Source organism: Melanostigma gelatinosum (assembly GCF_949748355.1).
Source record: "Melanostigma gelatinosum genome assembly, chromosome: 4".
Lineage (NCBI taxonomy): Eukaryota > Metazoa > Chordata > Actinopteri > Perciformes > Zoarcidae > Melanostigma > Melanostigma gelatinosum.
Genome location: NC_136637.1, coordinates 6,904,121 through 6,921,078, shown reverse-complemented (window position 1 = coordinate 6,921,078; position 16,958 = coordinate 6,904,121). Strand labels below are relative to the sequence as shown.

At 41.8% G+C, this 16,958-nt stretch overlaps 2 protein-coding genes across 2 annotated transcripts; both read right to left on the bottom strand.

Annotated features, from left to right (window-relative positions):
- Positions 1-837: 837 nt before the first annotated feature.
- lrrc8db (leucine rich repeat containing 8 VRAC subunit Db) lies at positions 838-4,835 on the bottom strand (the record flags this gene model as incomplete). The annotated part of the gene is made up of 2 exons (XM_079267723.1): positions 4,741-4,835; positions 838-3,395 (listed from the first exon to the last, which is right to left on the bottom strand). Exon 2 carries the CDS (start codon positions 3,391-3,393, stop codon positions 838-840), a length of 2,556 nt encoding a protein of 851 aa, XP_079123849.1. The 5' UTR covers positions 3,394-3,395; positions 4,741-4,835.
- A 2,558-nt stretch (positions 4,836-7,393) lies between these two features.
- lrrc8c (leucine rich repeat containing 8 VRAC subunit C) lies at positions 7,394-16,143 on the bottom strand. Its single transcript, XM_079267724.1, has 3 exons — positions 16,081-16,143; positions 11,240-11,382; positions 7,394-9,813 (listed from the first exon to the last, which is right to left on the bottom strand). The coding sequence occupies exons 2-3, from the start codon at positions 11,375-11,377 to the stop codon at positions 7,573-7,575; spliced, it is 2,379 nt and encodes a 792-aa protein (XP_079123850.1). The 5' UTR covers positions 11,378-11,382; positions 16,081-16,143; the 3' UTR covers positions 7,394-7,572.
- Between the last annotated feature and the right edge of the window lie 815 nt (positions 16,144-16,958).

Sequence of the window (16,958 nt, the reverse complement as noted above, 5' to 3'; positions counted from 1 at the left end):
CTAAAAGGGTCAATTCACCCAAATAACAAAAAATAACATTGCTCACTTATTATTATCCGTCCATGCAGATAGTTTGTGTTTTATTAGTTGAAGTTTTGAGATATCCATACCTGAGATGTCTGCCTCCATCCCAATACAGTTAGAGGGGAATGGAATGTCTCCTTCCAGAAGCAATGTCCCAGGCACTCTGGATACTCAACACACTGGCTGTAAACAAGTTTCACTAAGAACACTTCTTTGCTAAAAACGTAGGTGTAATAGAAAACTGCAAGGTCATATTCAGGGTAATTGGGACAATGCTACTGGAAAGAAATGTCACTGTTGCGTTTTTGTGGAATACAATATTCTATTGCCGTGAGCGCCACGGATCAAATTCTATACCTACATCCATCTTATTTGAGGGGAGGCAGAGATTTCAAAACTATTTGCATACCATTAAAGGAGAGTGAGATTTTCTTTGTAATTTGAGTGAATCGGGCCTCTACATTGATGTCAATCAAGTGTAGGCCGATCTAGTCCCTGTGAGGAAAATAAATCAAAAAAATAAAAAAGGGATCGTTTTAAAATGATACAAATGTCCACTGTAGGTATTTTTGTGTAAGAAAGGTACAAAATATAAGCAGAGTGATTTAAAAAGAAAGAGTATAAATATATATAGACATGACACAAGCCATGATCATTCAGCTAAAATGTATCCAGTGGTACCCTCCTTGTGTGTGCTGTGGTATGTTATAAGTTGCTAAAACATCACGAAGCGTACCAATACAGTACCCTGAACAACTTTTTCGAATGATAAAATAAAAAGACTTCTAAGATGAAATGCCACGAAGGTTGTGACTACCGTCCATCACTTAGACACTTGCAACCGTTTGGAAAAGAAACACTCGATTCCTGATTGATGCTCTCTTTGACCTCCATGGGGAGCGAGTCAAACAGATGATCCTCCACTATCAGGCAGCCCCGGCGCAGGAGGCCGCACTGACCGAGCTGAGCCGGGAGACGATCCAGACAGTTGCCTTTCAATTCCAGGTGGGTCAGCTGCGAGAGTTGGCAAATCTTCTCTGGAATGGAGGAGATACAGTTGTGACCGAGACATAAGGTCCTCAGTTTGTTGCACTTGAGCAGCTGCTTAGGAACTACCTCGACTTTGTTGCCTGTAATGGCGAAATGTTGGAGGTTCTGCAGAAAGCCAGCCTCCGGCGGTATTACCACTATGGAGTTGTGGCTGACATCGAGGTACCTTAACTTGAGAAGGGTAAATAACGATGACGGTAGAGACTCCAGCTTGTTGTGTGAGAGATAGAGCGACTCGAGGCTTTTGACATGGCTAATCGACAATGGAATGGTGATGATCTTGTTGTGCCAAAGTTTGAGGCACGACAGTCTCTTGAGGTGCTGGAAGCTGATGATCTCCTCTATTGTACGAATGTTGTTGGATTTCAGATCCAGTTCCTGAAGATTGTTCAAACTGAAAATAGCATGGGGGATGCGCTCCAGCTCACAGTTGAGAAGCTCCAGTTCGGCCAGATTCATTATTTTCTTCAAACTATTCAGAACTAGGAGCTTCGTACCGTCGTTATGAATGACCAACTTGATGAGATGCGGAGACAGATCCGTTATGTTTGTCGGGATCTTTGTGAGGTTGCTTTTGAGGTGCAGAATGTTCAAGTGCCTGAGGTCTCGCAGAGACTCGAGTCCGATCATTTTGTTGTTTTCAGAGTTCAGGTTACCAACCAAGTACAGTTCCCTTAAATTCTTCAACAAGTATACCCAGCTAGGAATCTCAGCGACATCTGTAAATTTGACATGAAGGCACCGGAGGTGATCACGAAGAAAGATGAACGCAGTCTGTTCAACTTTGGCCGGACAGTGGTAGAAGTGCAGCTCCTGGAGGTTTATCATTTGTGTGATTTTAGCTGTTATTCTGGCCTCTGGGATTAATTCTAATTTAAGGATTTCCAGATCAGTGAGATCAAACACAGCATCTGGCACTCCGGAGAGCATAAAAAGATGGAGCTCCAACTTCTCTTGAAGATTGCGCGTCACATGCTGCCACAACTTCTCAAAGGTCCACTCGTGGTTCAGGCTGATCTCCCGAAGTTTGTTCTCACTCACCTCAGAGAGAAACACGGCAAACCGCTTTGAATACAGCTGGTCGTACTGATCCACCATGTGGAGGAGGAACGCAAAGTCATTCTTAACATCTGGAATGTCACTGAAGCTGCTCTCCTCTCTGACTTTTTCAAAAGAATACTCCTTAAGAGGTCTCCGAAAAAGCCAGAACAGCGTGTATATACAGATTACGCCATAAACGCATATGAGAGCAATATAACTAACAATGAGTTTCTTTGTCATGAATGCCATGTTGTGCGTGCAATGGAACTTGCTGTATCCAGTCAAATGCTTTATTTCAGGCTCACACACGTGGTCGAAATCTATAGAGGCAACAAAAGTCATCGTGTAGCACAGGATCAAGATGAATTTGACAGTTTTGATGACTGTCTGAATGGCATACAGCCTGTAAATCAAGTCGCTGTCTTCCACGTGGGCACGGAATTTGCGAACTTTTTCAAACAGGGCTTTTGCTTGCTCGCCGTCTTTCTTGTCCAGTATGGTCATGGCGGGAACTTCACTCACAAGCTTCTCAGCAGAAAATGTGACCCCGGATTTTGTCAGCATTGGGGCGGACTGGTTTGGACTCCCCTCCTCGCTGCTTGTGGACAGATGCTTCAGGAGGGAGGAGGCACCAGCCAGTCTCTGCTTGTTCTCCTCAGAGTCCTCGCACGCTGTCTCGGACAGAGCTTTGGTCGTCCAAGGCGATTCAAAACATTTTCCCAGGATGGAAACAAAATGTTCGATTTTGGAACTTGTCTTTGGGTACTTGAACCAGAAGTTGCTACTGACCATTAATACAATAGTGTGGATTAGAGCGAGGTATGGGAAATATTTGGAATACCAAGGGAGGGCGACATGGTAGCACATCTGGTTGACAAAAACATACTGCTGAAAATCCAGCTTGGTCCTGACGCCTGTAGGCTGCGGCTGCCCAAAAGTACCCGATTGGGGGAAGGGAATTGTGGGGCCGATGCTAACAGGAGGCCTTTTAGCCATTAAAGGAGCGGCTTGCTCTCCAATGGCGCTTTCTTTGTTCCATAATCTATCAGCTGTCTCTGCTGGTTGGGGTCCTAAGAAGCCTCCAGCCCCCTCTGGAGTTTGCTCCAGAATGGGAAGACAAACCACTTGGTCTTTAGTTAACTGCATTGTTCCAGAAAATATGGCCAACATCAACATGACAATACCAAGGTAATCCATGAAGACATCCCACCATGGTTTCAGTATTCGATATGTTGGCTGGATGTCATTCAGAGAGGCTACTTCTGTGAGGGTGAACATTCCTGCAACAGAAAATATGAATTAATAGCATGCTTGATTTCTCTCACTACAAAAGTATACATAATAAAAGATTCTCTTCAGTCGATTTGTTTTTGTAATTTCACATACTTTTGTTTGTAATTTGACAGTTGTACAGGTACTGCCGCCCTCGCAGAGAGTATAACGAATAAAGTGTTGTGGCTGCCTATTTAATATCTATAATCTCCATGTAGAAATCTGCCCTTGAATCTGTGACAAAGTGGTAAATATCATAAAACTTTACAGAATTGTCATTGTTTTCAGTAAAAAAGGTTTCAGTTTAGTGATGAATATATTCATATAGATATACTGTATTTATGAACGATTTTACATGGTGATGAACATATCCAGGCTGCTGGACATAGTTTATGTCTGGTCATAATCCTGTTTACATCCTGAAGTGACTTGTTTATTGGTCCTGTTCATGTGAGATACACTTACTGACCAGAAAAGAGAAACCAAAAAGAGAAAGGCTCTGCAATCCAATGAAATCCAATACAACCACCTCGTAATAAATTCATGCTTTTTAAGACTCTCAAATTGTTCAAAGTGACAGAGAGGTGGTGATTACTATATGTTCTATTGGGGCACTCTGAACTCCAATGTGTTTCTAATGTTTCATTTTCCACATTTTGTAGTGAAATGGCATTAGCTGTATTTCACTGTAAAGGTGTTTCTGTTTTTCTGGTCACTTGTATATCACACTCGGTAGAAATGATACTTCCTGTCAGTAAGTATGAGCCAATGTGACACAGAGGTCTGGAAACATTCACTGGTTGTGTACAGTTTTAGCCAAGGCCACATTGTCCAGATAGAGAGGGAACAGATTGTTGTGAATACATTATATATATATATATAATGTGTGTGTATATATATATACACACACATTATATATATATACATATACACATACACACACACACACACACACACACAATATATTCTCAAAAAACATGACATGATTCCTGTACCACTACGGCTTTGTCCATATTATATTGTCTGTGTTGAAAGCATGAAGGTCAGTATTTGCAACGGGGCTGCCGAGCAGGGTGACACCGGCTACAGCAGCAAGACGAATCCACGGACACAAAACAAGAGGTGACCCTGATGTCCGTGAAGCCATAAACGCACCATTGATATCTGGAGTTTCGCTAGAGAGAATCACGACGCGTTCACATTACATGGCTCATTTATATGGCTGTAGCCAACCCCCCCCCCCCCCCACGCTATATAACCCGCAAACATAACGGGGCCAGAGCGCAGCGGTTACATTTGTAGACCTAGAATAACCTAAATGTGGAGCGGCACTCAAGACGCACAGATACGCACCTTCAGGAGGTCTGGTCCAGTTATGTCTTTCTACACGCCATGTTTCGCCGCGATGATGAAGCCGTCCATTCCTTGCACCAGTTCAACCGTCGGCCTGCTGGCTGTAAGCTGCTTAGCTGACTACCCCCCCACTCTGCTTCAGATGGTCGGGTCCTCTGCCTCCGACTGGCGACCCAGCGGCACGGCAGCACCAGCTGCTGCAAGTGTAGCCGGCTTGATGTTATTCACACGCTCGCCGAGATCGCTGCTCCTCGATACGTTTCACCGGGACCATCAATTAGCGACAGGATAAATATATCCTGATGTTGCACACGTGTTGTTGTTGTTTTTTTTCCGCACCAGAAGCCGGTGAACAGCATATGGCGTTTCGAAATACCTCGCACGGATTGACAGTAGCAGTGGAGATGACCCTCTGACGTTAGGGACTGTCGTAAAAGTGCAAGGGGTGTAATTTAAAGTTATATCACAGCTTTGTTTTGTTATTCTAAAAATACTTCACCAGAGGAAACACCCAAAATACAAGTAGATCAGTATGTTTAATAAAATGTAATTACATTTATAAGGGAGAAAGCCTTGTTTGTCAACTGAGACAGACAACTGTATTTCCATGCAGGTCTCATTTGTCTTTGCACAATGTCACAAGGGTAGTTATATGATCCAAACCTTTCTTTTTTGTTTTTGGTATATTTGCACACAATTCCCGCCTAAGGGACACCAGTAGAGTAACAGAAATGTTGACCAATGTGTGTTGACCCTGTAAAAATGAATACAAATAAAATTAATTAATTAAGAATAATACATTTCACATATTTTGCAGAGCCCAACTTCCCTTGTAAGTTCAGTCATTATTTGCAAATATATATGTTCCCCTATTTTTACTTTCCTTCTTCATATACAATGCATTTGGTAAATACAGATTCAGTTTATATATTTATTCTCGGACTGGTCCTATTGCAGCCACAAGCTGTTTTCGCATCCCACCCCCCCCCCCCCCCCCCATAACTTCGAATTTGTTTTGTTCTAGACACTTCTAGAAAACATAATTTGCACATTATAATAGCCTAATCTTCTTTGCCTTATTAATCCTCACCAGCAAGTAGCATCTAATCCCACAACACAATTGGGGACATGCAATGTGCAGTGACCCTGTTCCGATATCTTGTCATAAATAGATGTTATTAGGAGTTTTGTGCTGTTATATCTTTAAGAATTGATAACCTAAACTGTGACATTTACAAATATATACATTTTGAATGGTTAACAACATAAGAATACAGTTTCTAATAAAATGTTTTTGTAATGGTGCACTTCTTGTGCACATTTCAAGAGCCGAAGGAAAACACCAGTGTGACAAGTCCTTTAAGTTTAATGCACTTTAAATTGGCATCTTTCAGATACAGAATAGTTCAGCCAAGATTGTACATGAAGGCCTACATATGTGAAATATACCCTTTGTTTTTTTGTGCATCTGGCCTGGTTCATGAGAACTAACAGTGTCCTGAAGAAAATAAAAGACTGTATAAGGGCAACAGTAGATATATACAATACAGCATACTTAAGGCTACTGGCCTTAAACACAGCCTCAGTGAGGTCTGCGATAAGATTTACATTCAGTCATCAAACTATTTATTGTAGCAGTGACAGGAAATGTGTTTTTAAACATAATTTGGGGGGAAAGCCTGATTCGCTTTCTTGCCAAGAGTAAGATGAGAAGATCAATATCACTCATGTCTGCAGGCTATTTGTGAAGCTACAGCCAGGGGACAGCTAGCTAAGCAGAACTATTTGAAACAGAGGGAAGTAGCTGACCTGGTTCTGTCTAATGATTCAAAAATATCTTCCTACCAGCACCTCAAAAATCTCACTACTTAGGAGTGGGAATGTGCAGCTTGATACTGTGATATTGCTACTTTGATACTTACAAGCTACTCATTTAGTGTCGATTCCTTCAAAAAAATATTGATGTATAGATAAATAAATGTCAACGTGGATGGCGACATCACTTCCAAATGTCTTCATCACTTTTGGATAATGTTTTTGCATTCTTTTTCAGAAAGGAAAAGTAGCGTGATGCGGTGCTACTTTTCGCCTGCAGATAAAAATACAGCAAGATACACTATTTGTGCAATAATAGTGCACATTTAAAGACAACATAACCTGAAAGTTATTGTTATTTAATCATAGTATTTATGTAAAATACTGGTCTATATTTTTTTGCGCTAAGGAGAAACATTTTTCAGTGTAGTTTTCCTATTTGTTTTTGTAATACATTTTTCCATTATTTTGAAAAAATCACATTCCCATTTAAGAGATGATTAGTTTAAGGTGTTTAAAGTGTAAGGTAATTGGTATTGGCATCGTTACAATTGTAAGAAAAAGTCGTATCTAATTAAAAGTATTTTTCATCACACATCCCTAATTAAGAGACTCCACGAACTGCATCAAGCCAAAGCATAGTCCAGCATGTTACTCCCCATAAAACCACGTCTTGTCCTTTTTACATTTACTTTTTTGTGCAGATAAAACAAACAAGCTATGACGTGTTAATTAGTTGGCTTCAGAAGTGCTGGCGGGTCTTTGTGCAAAGCAGCTAACTCTCAGCAAGAACTATTCCTTTAAGAAGAATTTTTGGTTGGATAATATGTCAAAAAACAAAACAAGCACACCCGTTGCAGCCACGAGCTATGTGACAATATATGAATTAGTCATTTTTCCCTCTGTCAAGGAAACAAGAAAAATAACTTAACAGTAGTGTAAAGATGGTAATGAGTTCATACAAAATGAATGCTTTGAATTGGTAGACAGCAGGCACTGTGGCAACAATAAGGCATCTTACTCAGCCTTCATTTGGTCCCTGACATCAGAAGGCAGAGTTTCAAATAGTGTCTCTTCCACTATAAGGCCACTGCGCTTCAAAGCACGACAGCAACCAAGCTCTTGTGGCAGAATCTCAAAGTGGTTGCATTTGAGGTCCAAGTATGTCAGTTGAGCTAAGTAGGAAATCTTTGGCGAGAGTATGGACAGCGAGTTCTTGCCAAGCTTTAGCGTTTTGAGCTTTTTGCAAAAGAACAGCTCATCTGGTAGACTTTCGATTTTGTTACAGGTGACAGAGAAATACTGTAGACTCTGAAGGACTCCAATCTCTGGAGGGATGAACCGGATGTCATTGTTGGACAGGTCCAGGTAGCGCAGCTTGTTGCACAAGAACAGGTGCGAAGGCAATATCTCAATCTTGTTGTGGCTGAAGTAGAGGCGCTCTAGGTAGCTGAGCTTCTTGATGTGCTCTGGGATATACATGATGCCATTGTACCAAAGTTTGAGGCAAATGAGTTTTCGAAGATGTTGGAAGCTGATGATCTCCTCTATTGAGCGAAGGTTATTCTCTTTCAGGTCAAGCTCTTGCAGATTTGTTAGGCTGAAGATCGCGTGTGGGATGCGTTCCAGATCACAACGTACCAGCTCCAGCTCGATCAGGTTGGTCATCTTTTTCAGGTTGTTGAGCATTACTAGTTTAGAGCCATCATTGTGGAAGTACAGCCGCTGCAGATGGCTGGAGACATCCACTATGGACTGGGGTATCTTTGTCAAATTACTCTTGAGGGAGAGCGTTTTCAGACACTTCATCTCCCGCAGCGACTCAAGAACTATATTTTTGGAGACATCAGGGCATAGAGACCCGGTGAGATAGAGCTCCTCTAGGTTGCGCAGGCCATACATCCAGTGTGGAAGTTCCCTGTTATCATCGAATTTCACACGAAGCACTTTCAGGTTCTCTTTGAGGAAGGAGGTAGCTGTTGTGTGTAACTTTAAAGAGCTTTGGTAAAGAGACAACTCCTGCAGGTCTTCCAGCTGCGCGATGGAGGCAGGGATGGTGACATTGTTGATGATCTCCAGCTTGAGTGACTGCAGCTCCGTCAACTCGAAGACAGGGTCGGGTAACCCAGGGAGCATGAAGAGCTGAAGTTCAAGTCTGTTGTTGCTGTTAGTCTGCAGTCTCAGACGCAATTTCTCCGCGGTCCACTCGTGGTTCAGGTTGAGCTGCTTCAGTTTGTTCTCACTGACCTCGGATAGAAAAACGGCAAACCGCTTTGAATACAGCGGGTCATACTGATCAATCATGTGCAGCATGAAAGCAAAGTCGTTCTTGACGTCTGGGATGTCGTTGATGCCTGTTTCCTGTCGCACATACTCAAAGGAGTACTCTTTCAGTGAGCGGTAAAACAGCCAGTAAGAGGTGTAAAGGCTTGTCAAGCCATAGACGGCCACCAAACACAGGTAACAGTAGGACAACTTAGAAAACAGATGAGCCATTGTGTGGTTACAATCAAACTCTTTGTAGCCCGTCATGTCCTGGATCTCAACTTTGCAATGCACTCTATTCTGCACTTTATTCACCAGGGAACTATTATAAGCAATGATCAGTAGGAATTTGAACACCTTGAACACTGTCTGCCGAACGTACATAAGATAGAGGATGTCCCCTTCCTCAACGTGCAAACGGAACTTCTTCACCTTTTCAAAAAGGGCTTTGGCTTGTTCACCCTCTTTTTTGTCAAGAGCACTTGCTGATGGCTTGTCCACTACGATCTTCTCCGGGATCGACCGGAGGGACTGTGTCTTCTCCAGACTTCCTTCTCCAGGAGACAAAGCGATGTTAGACCTAGAAGTAGCACTCTTTTTATCTTCCTTTTCCTCTGGATTTTCTCCGGACACCTCCGACAAAGCTCGTGTGGTCCAGGGAGAGTCGAAGCACTTGCCAAGCATGGAGATGAAATGCTCTATTTTAGAGCTCGAGCCAGGGAATTTGAACCAAAAGTTGCTACACACCATGAAAATGAGAGTGTGTATAAGAACCAAATAGGGGAAGTACTTGGCATACCAGTGCAGAGCCTTCTCATAACACATCTGATTGATGAAACTGTACTGTTGAAGATCCAGATCGGTTTTTAGACCTGTCATTTCTCTTGGTACGGTTGAAATATTGGATTGCAGGTGTAACAGTGACTTCGATTCCACTTCACTTCTGTTCACCGAGACTCTCAGAGGAAGGCATATGATTTTATCTTGCATTACCTGAAACAAAATGAGTGAGAAAAAAAAGACAGATTAGTTTGCTCCAGGGCCGGCACATGATTAGAACCCCCCTGAACACACATTTGTACCTGGTGGGAAACTAAATACAACTCAAGGCATCACAGTCAAGAAAGTCTCACAACACACCACAGCAGCTTCAGCAAAAGCTTCTTCCCATCCACAATAACGCATTGACTCACTGCCAACGAACAGCTCTGAAAGGTAAATAAAGTAACCTCAACTTCCTGCATTGACCAGGTGTTTTCTGATTACTTGAGTAACCTGATTTCTCTAAGAAACCCGGTGTACTGAGTGCAAGAAAACATACTGAATATTTGCCAAAAGTTGGCATCAGTAAACAAGAACTGGCTTTAGTGTTTACCGTACAGTACATGTTGAAAAACAGCTGCGTCACTCTGCAATAACAGGAAATGGATGCTTTAATTCAATGGTCACATGACTGAAGGAGAGAGATTTTGTGCACTTTGTCAAGCTGTCTGATTCAAATGATCTGAAACTATTACAGTATGTTCAGTGCAAACACACTTCATTTGTGAAGAGTGAATGCAAAAGGACATCATAACTAAACTAAGGGCAATCCAGCTGTGCTGCAGCACACCACAGACTGAAATGCAAAGTCAGGTCTGCTGGGGTCTCCGAAGAGCTGATCTCTCTCTGTATTTCTCCCTTTAACTCTAATGTTGTGTGCGACGATGAAGTAATTACACAAAATGGCATGTTGATAATGGTCTGAGTTATAATGTAAACTTGGCCACATAAATAATTGAATAAATTATTATAAACTATTCGATCATGTCTAAACATTGTTATAGTGAGAGTGGGAAACAATAGCTGATCCCACACTGATAAATATCCTGTTAACAGTTTTTCTAAAAAATGTTTTGTTGTCATTTCCAGGATTTACACTACAGAGGAGCCAAAAAACGGTCCTATTCCTCACAGAGAGAAAAGTTAAGCGCCAGGCCACAGGAGTTTGGAATCTTATGTTTACTAAAAGGGGCTGGGTGGGTAAATGTTTCCACTGGTGAACTCCTGTTGGGCTGAATACTTCCTTTGCTGTACACAGTCCCGGTTGTAAAAGCAGGGAATTAGTGCTTTTGACCTGCTGCCAATGCACGAGGCAGGGCAGTAATGTTCTATCGGAGAGCTCGAGTGAATTAAATCACTCTAGATGTTCTGAAAGAAATAGAAGGACAACTCCTTTTATCTTATAAACATGTTGCAGTTTAAACTGAAGTTACATTCGTGTCCATTATCTACATTTTCCCCTTCACGTTCAAACAAATGGTTACAGTCAAAAAGTGGAAACACAAGCGACACAAGCCATCACATAACCTTATGTAACTCACGAAGGAGAAGCCTGTTCACCAAAGTAGAGACATCATGGTGAGGCTTTGTCACTGACCTGAAGAGTGCATCCGAAGACACTAATCATGAGCATGACTACAGCCAGGTAGTCGGTGAACACATCCCACCACGGCTTCAGGACTCTGAACGCTGGCTGCTGTTCGGAGAACTGCCGGAATTCCATCACAGGAATCATGATGGCTGTTAACAAAAAAAGTGGAAAATTATATATATCATACACATATCATTTTCAGTATATGCAAAGGAAAAAAAGAACAATACCAATATTGCAATCACAGTGTAAATAAAGGAGATTCCGGTTTGTAACAACTCACAAAAATGATGAACTCAAGATGAATTGTAATTGCTTCAATCCTCAATTTTTCATCTGGCGCCGCCATCAGGTCAAAATATCTATATATATATATTTGCCCAAATATCTGCTCATTAGCAAATGTTAGCATGCTCACAAGCTGTACTAAGAGAGTGAACACGGCAAAACATACCTTCTTCATCAGCATTTTAGTGCTGGCATTGTGAGCATGTTAACATGCTGTTAGCATTCAGCTGAAAGTACAGCTGTGCCTCACAGGGCCACTAGCATGGCTTCATGCCAGGGGTAGGCAGGGGTTTGTGATGTGAACGCCGTATTTGTAGCCTAGTGTTTACCTTGCGATTGTTGCGACGAAAGATGCCCAAATACCAAAACTAATGTCATTCCCATCAGCCTCTCCTGTGTTTAGTGCTACCCAGCAAATGTTAGCTTGAGAACATGCCAAACAATAAGAAGGTGAACATTGTGAACATACCTGCTAAACATCAGCATGTTAGCATTGTCAAGGTGAGCATGTTAGCATGTTGATGTTAGCAATTAGCTCAAAGCACCGCTGTACCTGACTGTGAGCCTCCTAGAGCAGAACGCTCTTATACCTCATTTAAACTTCTGCGAAAATGCTTGCGTGGAGCTTCCACAGAGTCACAGAGAAGGTTTGCAGTGCTCGCAGAGAGCTGCAGAGTATAAATCAGACATTAGGCTGCATTCACACCTAATCACTCATTGCAGTGGGGCACCACAGGGGATGCCGGGAAAGATTCAGTGGCCTGCATTGAAACAGAGTCAACTTTTGGACAAACGCAACCTGATTTCAATGGCCCATCCGACATTGTCACACTCTCCTGCGCTAATCGGCGCAACACCTGAGTTGCTATGAATGCAGCTTTAGTCTTGTATAATATGGACTCAAAAACACAAATAGTCCTTGCACCTTGAATATTCACACCATGTCCTCTTTGGTGATAGCTCAGTGATAAACAGACCAGTGAATACAGAATGTTTCCTCAAACTGATGACTCCCTCTCTAGTGGAGCTCCAACATTATACAAATGCATATTACAAATGTAACCATTTAAAAGTCAGTGCCCATAAACGACTAAATAAATGACTCATTTCGTAGAACTTTTGTTAGGACGTTAACTTCAAACTCCAAGGAGCACATTGAAAAATGGCTTGACAATGTACCCGATGACTGATTGACTATTATGCTATTACTTAGCTATTACTGTCTTAGAAGACTATTACAAATCTGTCTTTGTTAACAAATGTAGCATGAAAAAGAGCGGCGTGTCCCTGATACAGCTTTCTGCTCACTCTGTGCTCACCTTCTGTAAAGTGCTGACTACAGCTGCAAGTGTCCTATTTCTTTTGTCTGTCTGGCAGTAGATTGGCTGCAGTGTCATTCAAACTTAACCCAGTCGATGAAAATTCTCTATCAGCACCAGTGATCTTTGTAGTAAAACATCTCAGTGTGAAATATATTTAACATGATTATAGTATGATGCATTCAATGCTGGAAACAATAAAAAATGTCTAAATACAAATATCTCCCGTATATGTCTCAAAAGTTTATGCTGGTATCATGAAAAATCTACAAGGTGCCAGACCATAATGTATTTTTATCATCTGTAGCTCCACAGGCCCACATCGTCAAGTGCTGTCAATAGCTGAATACATACACTCAAACTTCCTTTCATTATTAATGAGTTTAGCTGCAAGGTAACGTTGAATAGGTAGCTGAAAGCCTGGGGGCTTTTAGAGACATCACAGTTTTGATAGTTCAATTTAACATTTTTATTGATTCTTCCGTCTCAGTGCCATGACAACAGGCAGGATGTATTCAGGGGATGTTTACACTGAACTGTCTACAGACGGTTGAAAGACAAAGAAACATTTTCCTCACTCAGCTCTAGTTGTATCTATCCGAGCAGTTTTTGTGTTAGGTTGCACATATCCATCTCAATGGAATTTTGTTTCTAGTATTGAAAAAATGTTTTCATTAAATAAATAAAAAATCCAACAGCAACATCTGTTTCCAGAAAGAATGATCTTGTTACTCTTATACGCAGACCTTGCTGAGAACAGGTTTCGTTGGAACTACTTTTTAAATAAATAGTCCCCATGAAAAATGTTAATAGTGTGTTTTACACTGCTGTAAGATAAGTAGGCTACATGCACTGTACTTAAGTACAATTTGAGGCACTTGAACTTTGCTTGAGTAGGCCTTTTTCTATTTTTGTATAAGCTTTATGGTCGCTTATACTTGTATTCCACAACATTGTAAAATTGGACTTTTTAGTCCATTAAATGTATTTGACAGCTATGGTGGTTAAGATAAGCTAACCTTCCCAACCTTTCCCCAACTGTGGACTGTTGTTCTAGCGACAATTTCGTGACCTCCCAGCCACACTCTGCTGAATGCTGAAAGGTGATGATGATGGATTGGTTATCTTGCTTACAAGTTACCAACTTCAGTTCAAAATCCCTATATTTTTGTTAGGGGAGTGACGGAGTGTTACGGATAAATTGCGGTGCGGACCACAAGGTAATTACTGCAAAAACAGCCTGTAATAGTCTACAATGTTAAATAATAGTACTGAGCTATTTTTTCAGGATCGTATATTTCCTTGTGGCCCTTCAGCAAATGCTCTGAGCCTCAGTACCAGTCAGCAGCCTTTGGGTTGCGAAAATGGTTTATTAGACTAGTAGATGAGACAACCCAACATGATATAAAGTAGTTCATAAGAGCTCCACCTGAACAATCTAACAACATAATATACGGGCACTCCGAATCGAGCTTTTCAGCATTATGCATAATTTTACTTTTGATACTTTAAGTACATTTTAATGCAGGATCTGAATACTTCTACTACTGGTGTTTTGCGGTATTATCCAGAGTTGTAGGACTGTATATAAGAAGTGGCCTATCAATATGACTATAAAGCCTGTAGTCTGGTATTTTGGCCGTCGCCATCTTGGTTTTTGGCTGTTGCAATCAGACGTGACACGGGAGGGAACAGCTGAGTATGTCCAAACATTGAATAACAATTTGTAGGTGACCAAAAAGGTTACAGTCAACTTTCATCACCTGAAAACACTTTGAAAGATTGTAAGTCGAAAACAGAGACAGCTCCCAGACTGGACCATGCCGTGGCAGCAACTTGTCAATCACAAGGCAGCCACGACCTTAATGATAGCCTGCTTAATGGTTTTACTCTAAGTTGGACCATAATTTACAAAATGAACATCATGCTGTATTAAAGAACACTTAAAACTAGAGATTGAGACCATAAACTCATGTGTATAATGTTTACTGAGGTAATAAATCAAGTGAGAAGTAGGGTCATTTTCTCATAGACTTCTATACAATCAGACTTCTTTGCACCACCAGAAGACTCCCCCTGATGGCCATTAGAGAGAATGCAGGTTTAAGGCTTTTTCACATTTGGCTGCACTTTCAGACCTGGAGGTTGCAGCCTGTTTGCAAGGGAGCGATGCTAATAATGAAAATAGTTTATAAAAGGTTGTGGGCAGTCAGAGGAGGTCAATGTATTCTCACGAGTAAAGCTCCCCCAAAAAAACTATGTTTCCCACAATGCAACACAAAAGTGTCTTTGTTCAGATCCTCCATGCCTCCAAAATGCCCACATCTTACAAACCCCACATCTCCAGCTTGTAATGCAGGCTTTCTATTAAAAAGTATCAAGACCACACAGATACAAGTAAACTGAATCACCATATGTGAAATTGGTGATGTACCCCTTTAAGGGTAGGAGACTGAGTCCTTAAACTAACAGCTAATACATTATAATCTGGCTGGATGGCAAAAGTTAAAAATAGTTACTTAAATGTCATCTGTATGGCCATTTTATATTGTTTTAATAACAGGGTGGATTCATGGGAAAAAAATAAAAGAGATGACACAGAGAAAGGAGGCTTTGGGGTCAGGGTGTGAAGGCTGCAGTTTGTGTTGGGTCCTTAGGAAAAAGCCTGTCTTTGCACTGGATGAGTCAGCCATTGAGTTGAGCTGACCGGGCCATATCCTTGTCCCTTCCTGACAGGAAATTTGTCTGAATCCCAGATATCCAAAAACAGACTTGTTTGGAACACACCCAGCCCCAGGCGTACAAAAAGTCTTGTCTCGTTAAGGATATGGAGAAGAAGAAAAAAAACCTACCCGCATTGCAGAAAAAAACCCACCTATTAATGAGGCGCACTTTTATAGACTTTATAGTTACTAGCGCCTAAAAAACAAGTGTTAATCCAGTCAGAAGAGCTGCGATTCATCCTGAGATCAGCGCGAACCATCAATAAGTCATCCGGTTAAGGAGTTCTCTGTTTTAGGATTCGGAGGACACATAAGGGTGAACGCGCGGCTCTGAGGCGCGGGCACGCACACGAATGCGTAGCCTGTATGCACGACGACCGTCTGTTTGAATACACCAGGTAAACTAACGGTGATCGCGGCGTAAACCGGTTGGTGAGACGCTCACGCTATATGTATACACGTCGGACCAACACGCTCTCTTGTTCTTCCTCCATCGCAGCGGTGCTCAGTGACCTACCTTGCGTTAGATGAGAGCTGGAGTTGAGGATGTGACGGCTCGGCTTTTCATGCGAAGAGGTTTCGGATCATGATGTGCGCGCTGCCCCCCTTTTCCTTCTCTGTCCGCTAACCTTCCTGAATCCTCGTCCGGGACCATGCAGGCATGTAGCCCTCTGTCAGCCACAGGGGCGTGGACTTGTGGAGGAACCCAAGCAGAGACTTCCCTGCCTGCGGTGAACGTTGTTTATGAGACTGCTGAGGGGAGGGAAGGCCAAAACAGGAGCAGTCTTTCTGCTAATAATACTCGCAGGAACAAAACAACAACAATAGCTTCAGCAGCATTATCCTTTGTGTCCTCTGAATATCTATCTGCTTCACATTTTGCCTTTCAGTCTAATGATCAAACGTATCTTTGAGTTCAAGTCAATACAAGTTTATTTTTCATAATTATACACCATACAGTACCTAAATACACATCCTGTAGTTTGGCAAAAGTAGCCTATACACCAAAACAAGTGAAAGTATCCTTTATTATAAATCCTACCCAAGTAAAAGTACAACAGAACTAGCCTATCATATGAAGGTATCATATAAAACCAGACGACCCGATGAATCCATTGGTACCAAACACATTTGTCACGACGAGGCTGGAAAACGCTCCAAAGTGTGAAAACGGGAATGGCGATTTTTCAGAGGGATCCCTTAAACTCTCAGGATAGGTGAATAAAAATGGTTTCTATGTGTACACACAAGTCTCCCCGTCACACACATGTTCACTTTTTGATAATGCTTTTCCATCATCCAAAAACGAAGCAGTTTGCATGTACTATGAATGTGTTATTTCCCCCGATTCAAAAAATGGTGTGTTTGAATATTTCTGCGTACTGGGGCCCCTAA

Excerpts from the sequence above, each read along its gene's own strand:
- lrrc8c (XM_079267724.1), bottom strand. The coding sequence starts at position 11,377 with ATGATTCCTGTGATGGAATTCCGGCAGTTCTCCGAACAGCAGCCAGCG. Across the intron at positions 9,814-11,239 it reads TCTTCGGATGCACTCTTCAG|GTAATGCAAGATAAAATCAT; the intron begins GTCAGTGACAAA and ends ATTTTGTTTCAG.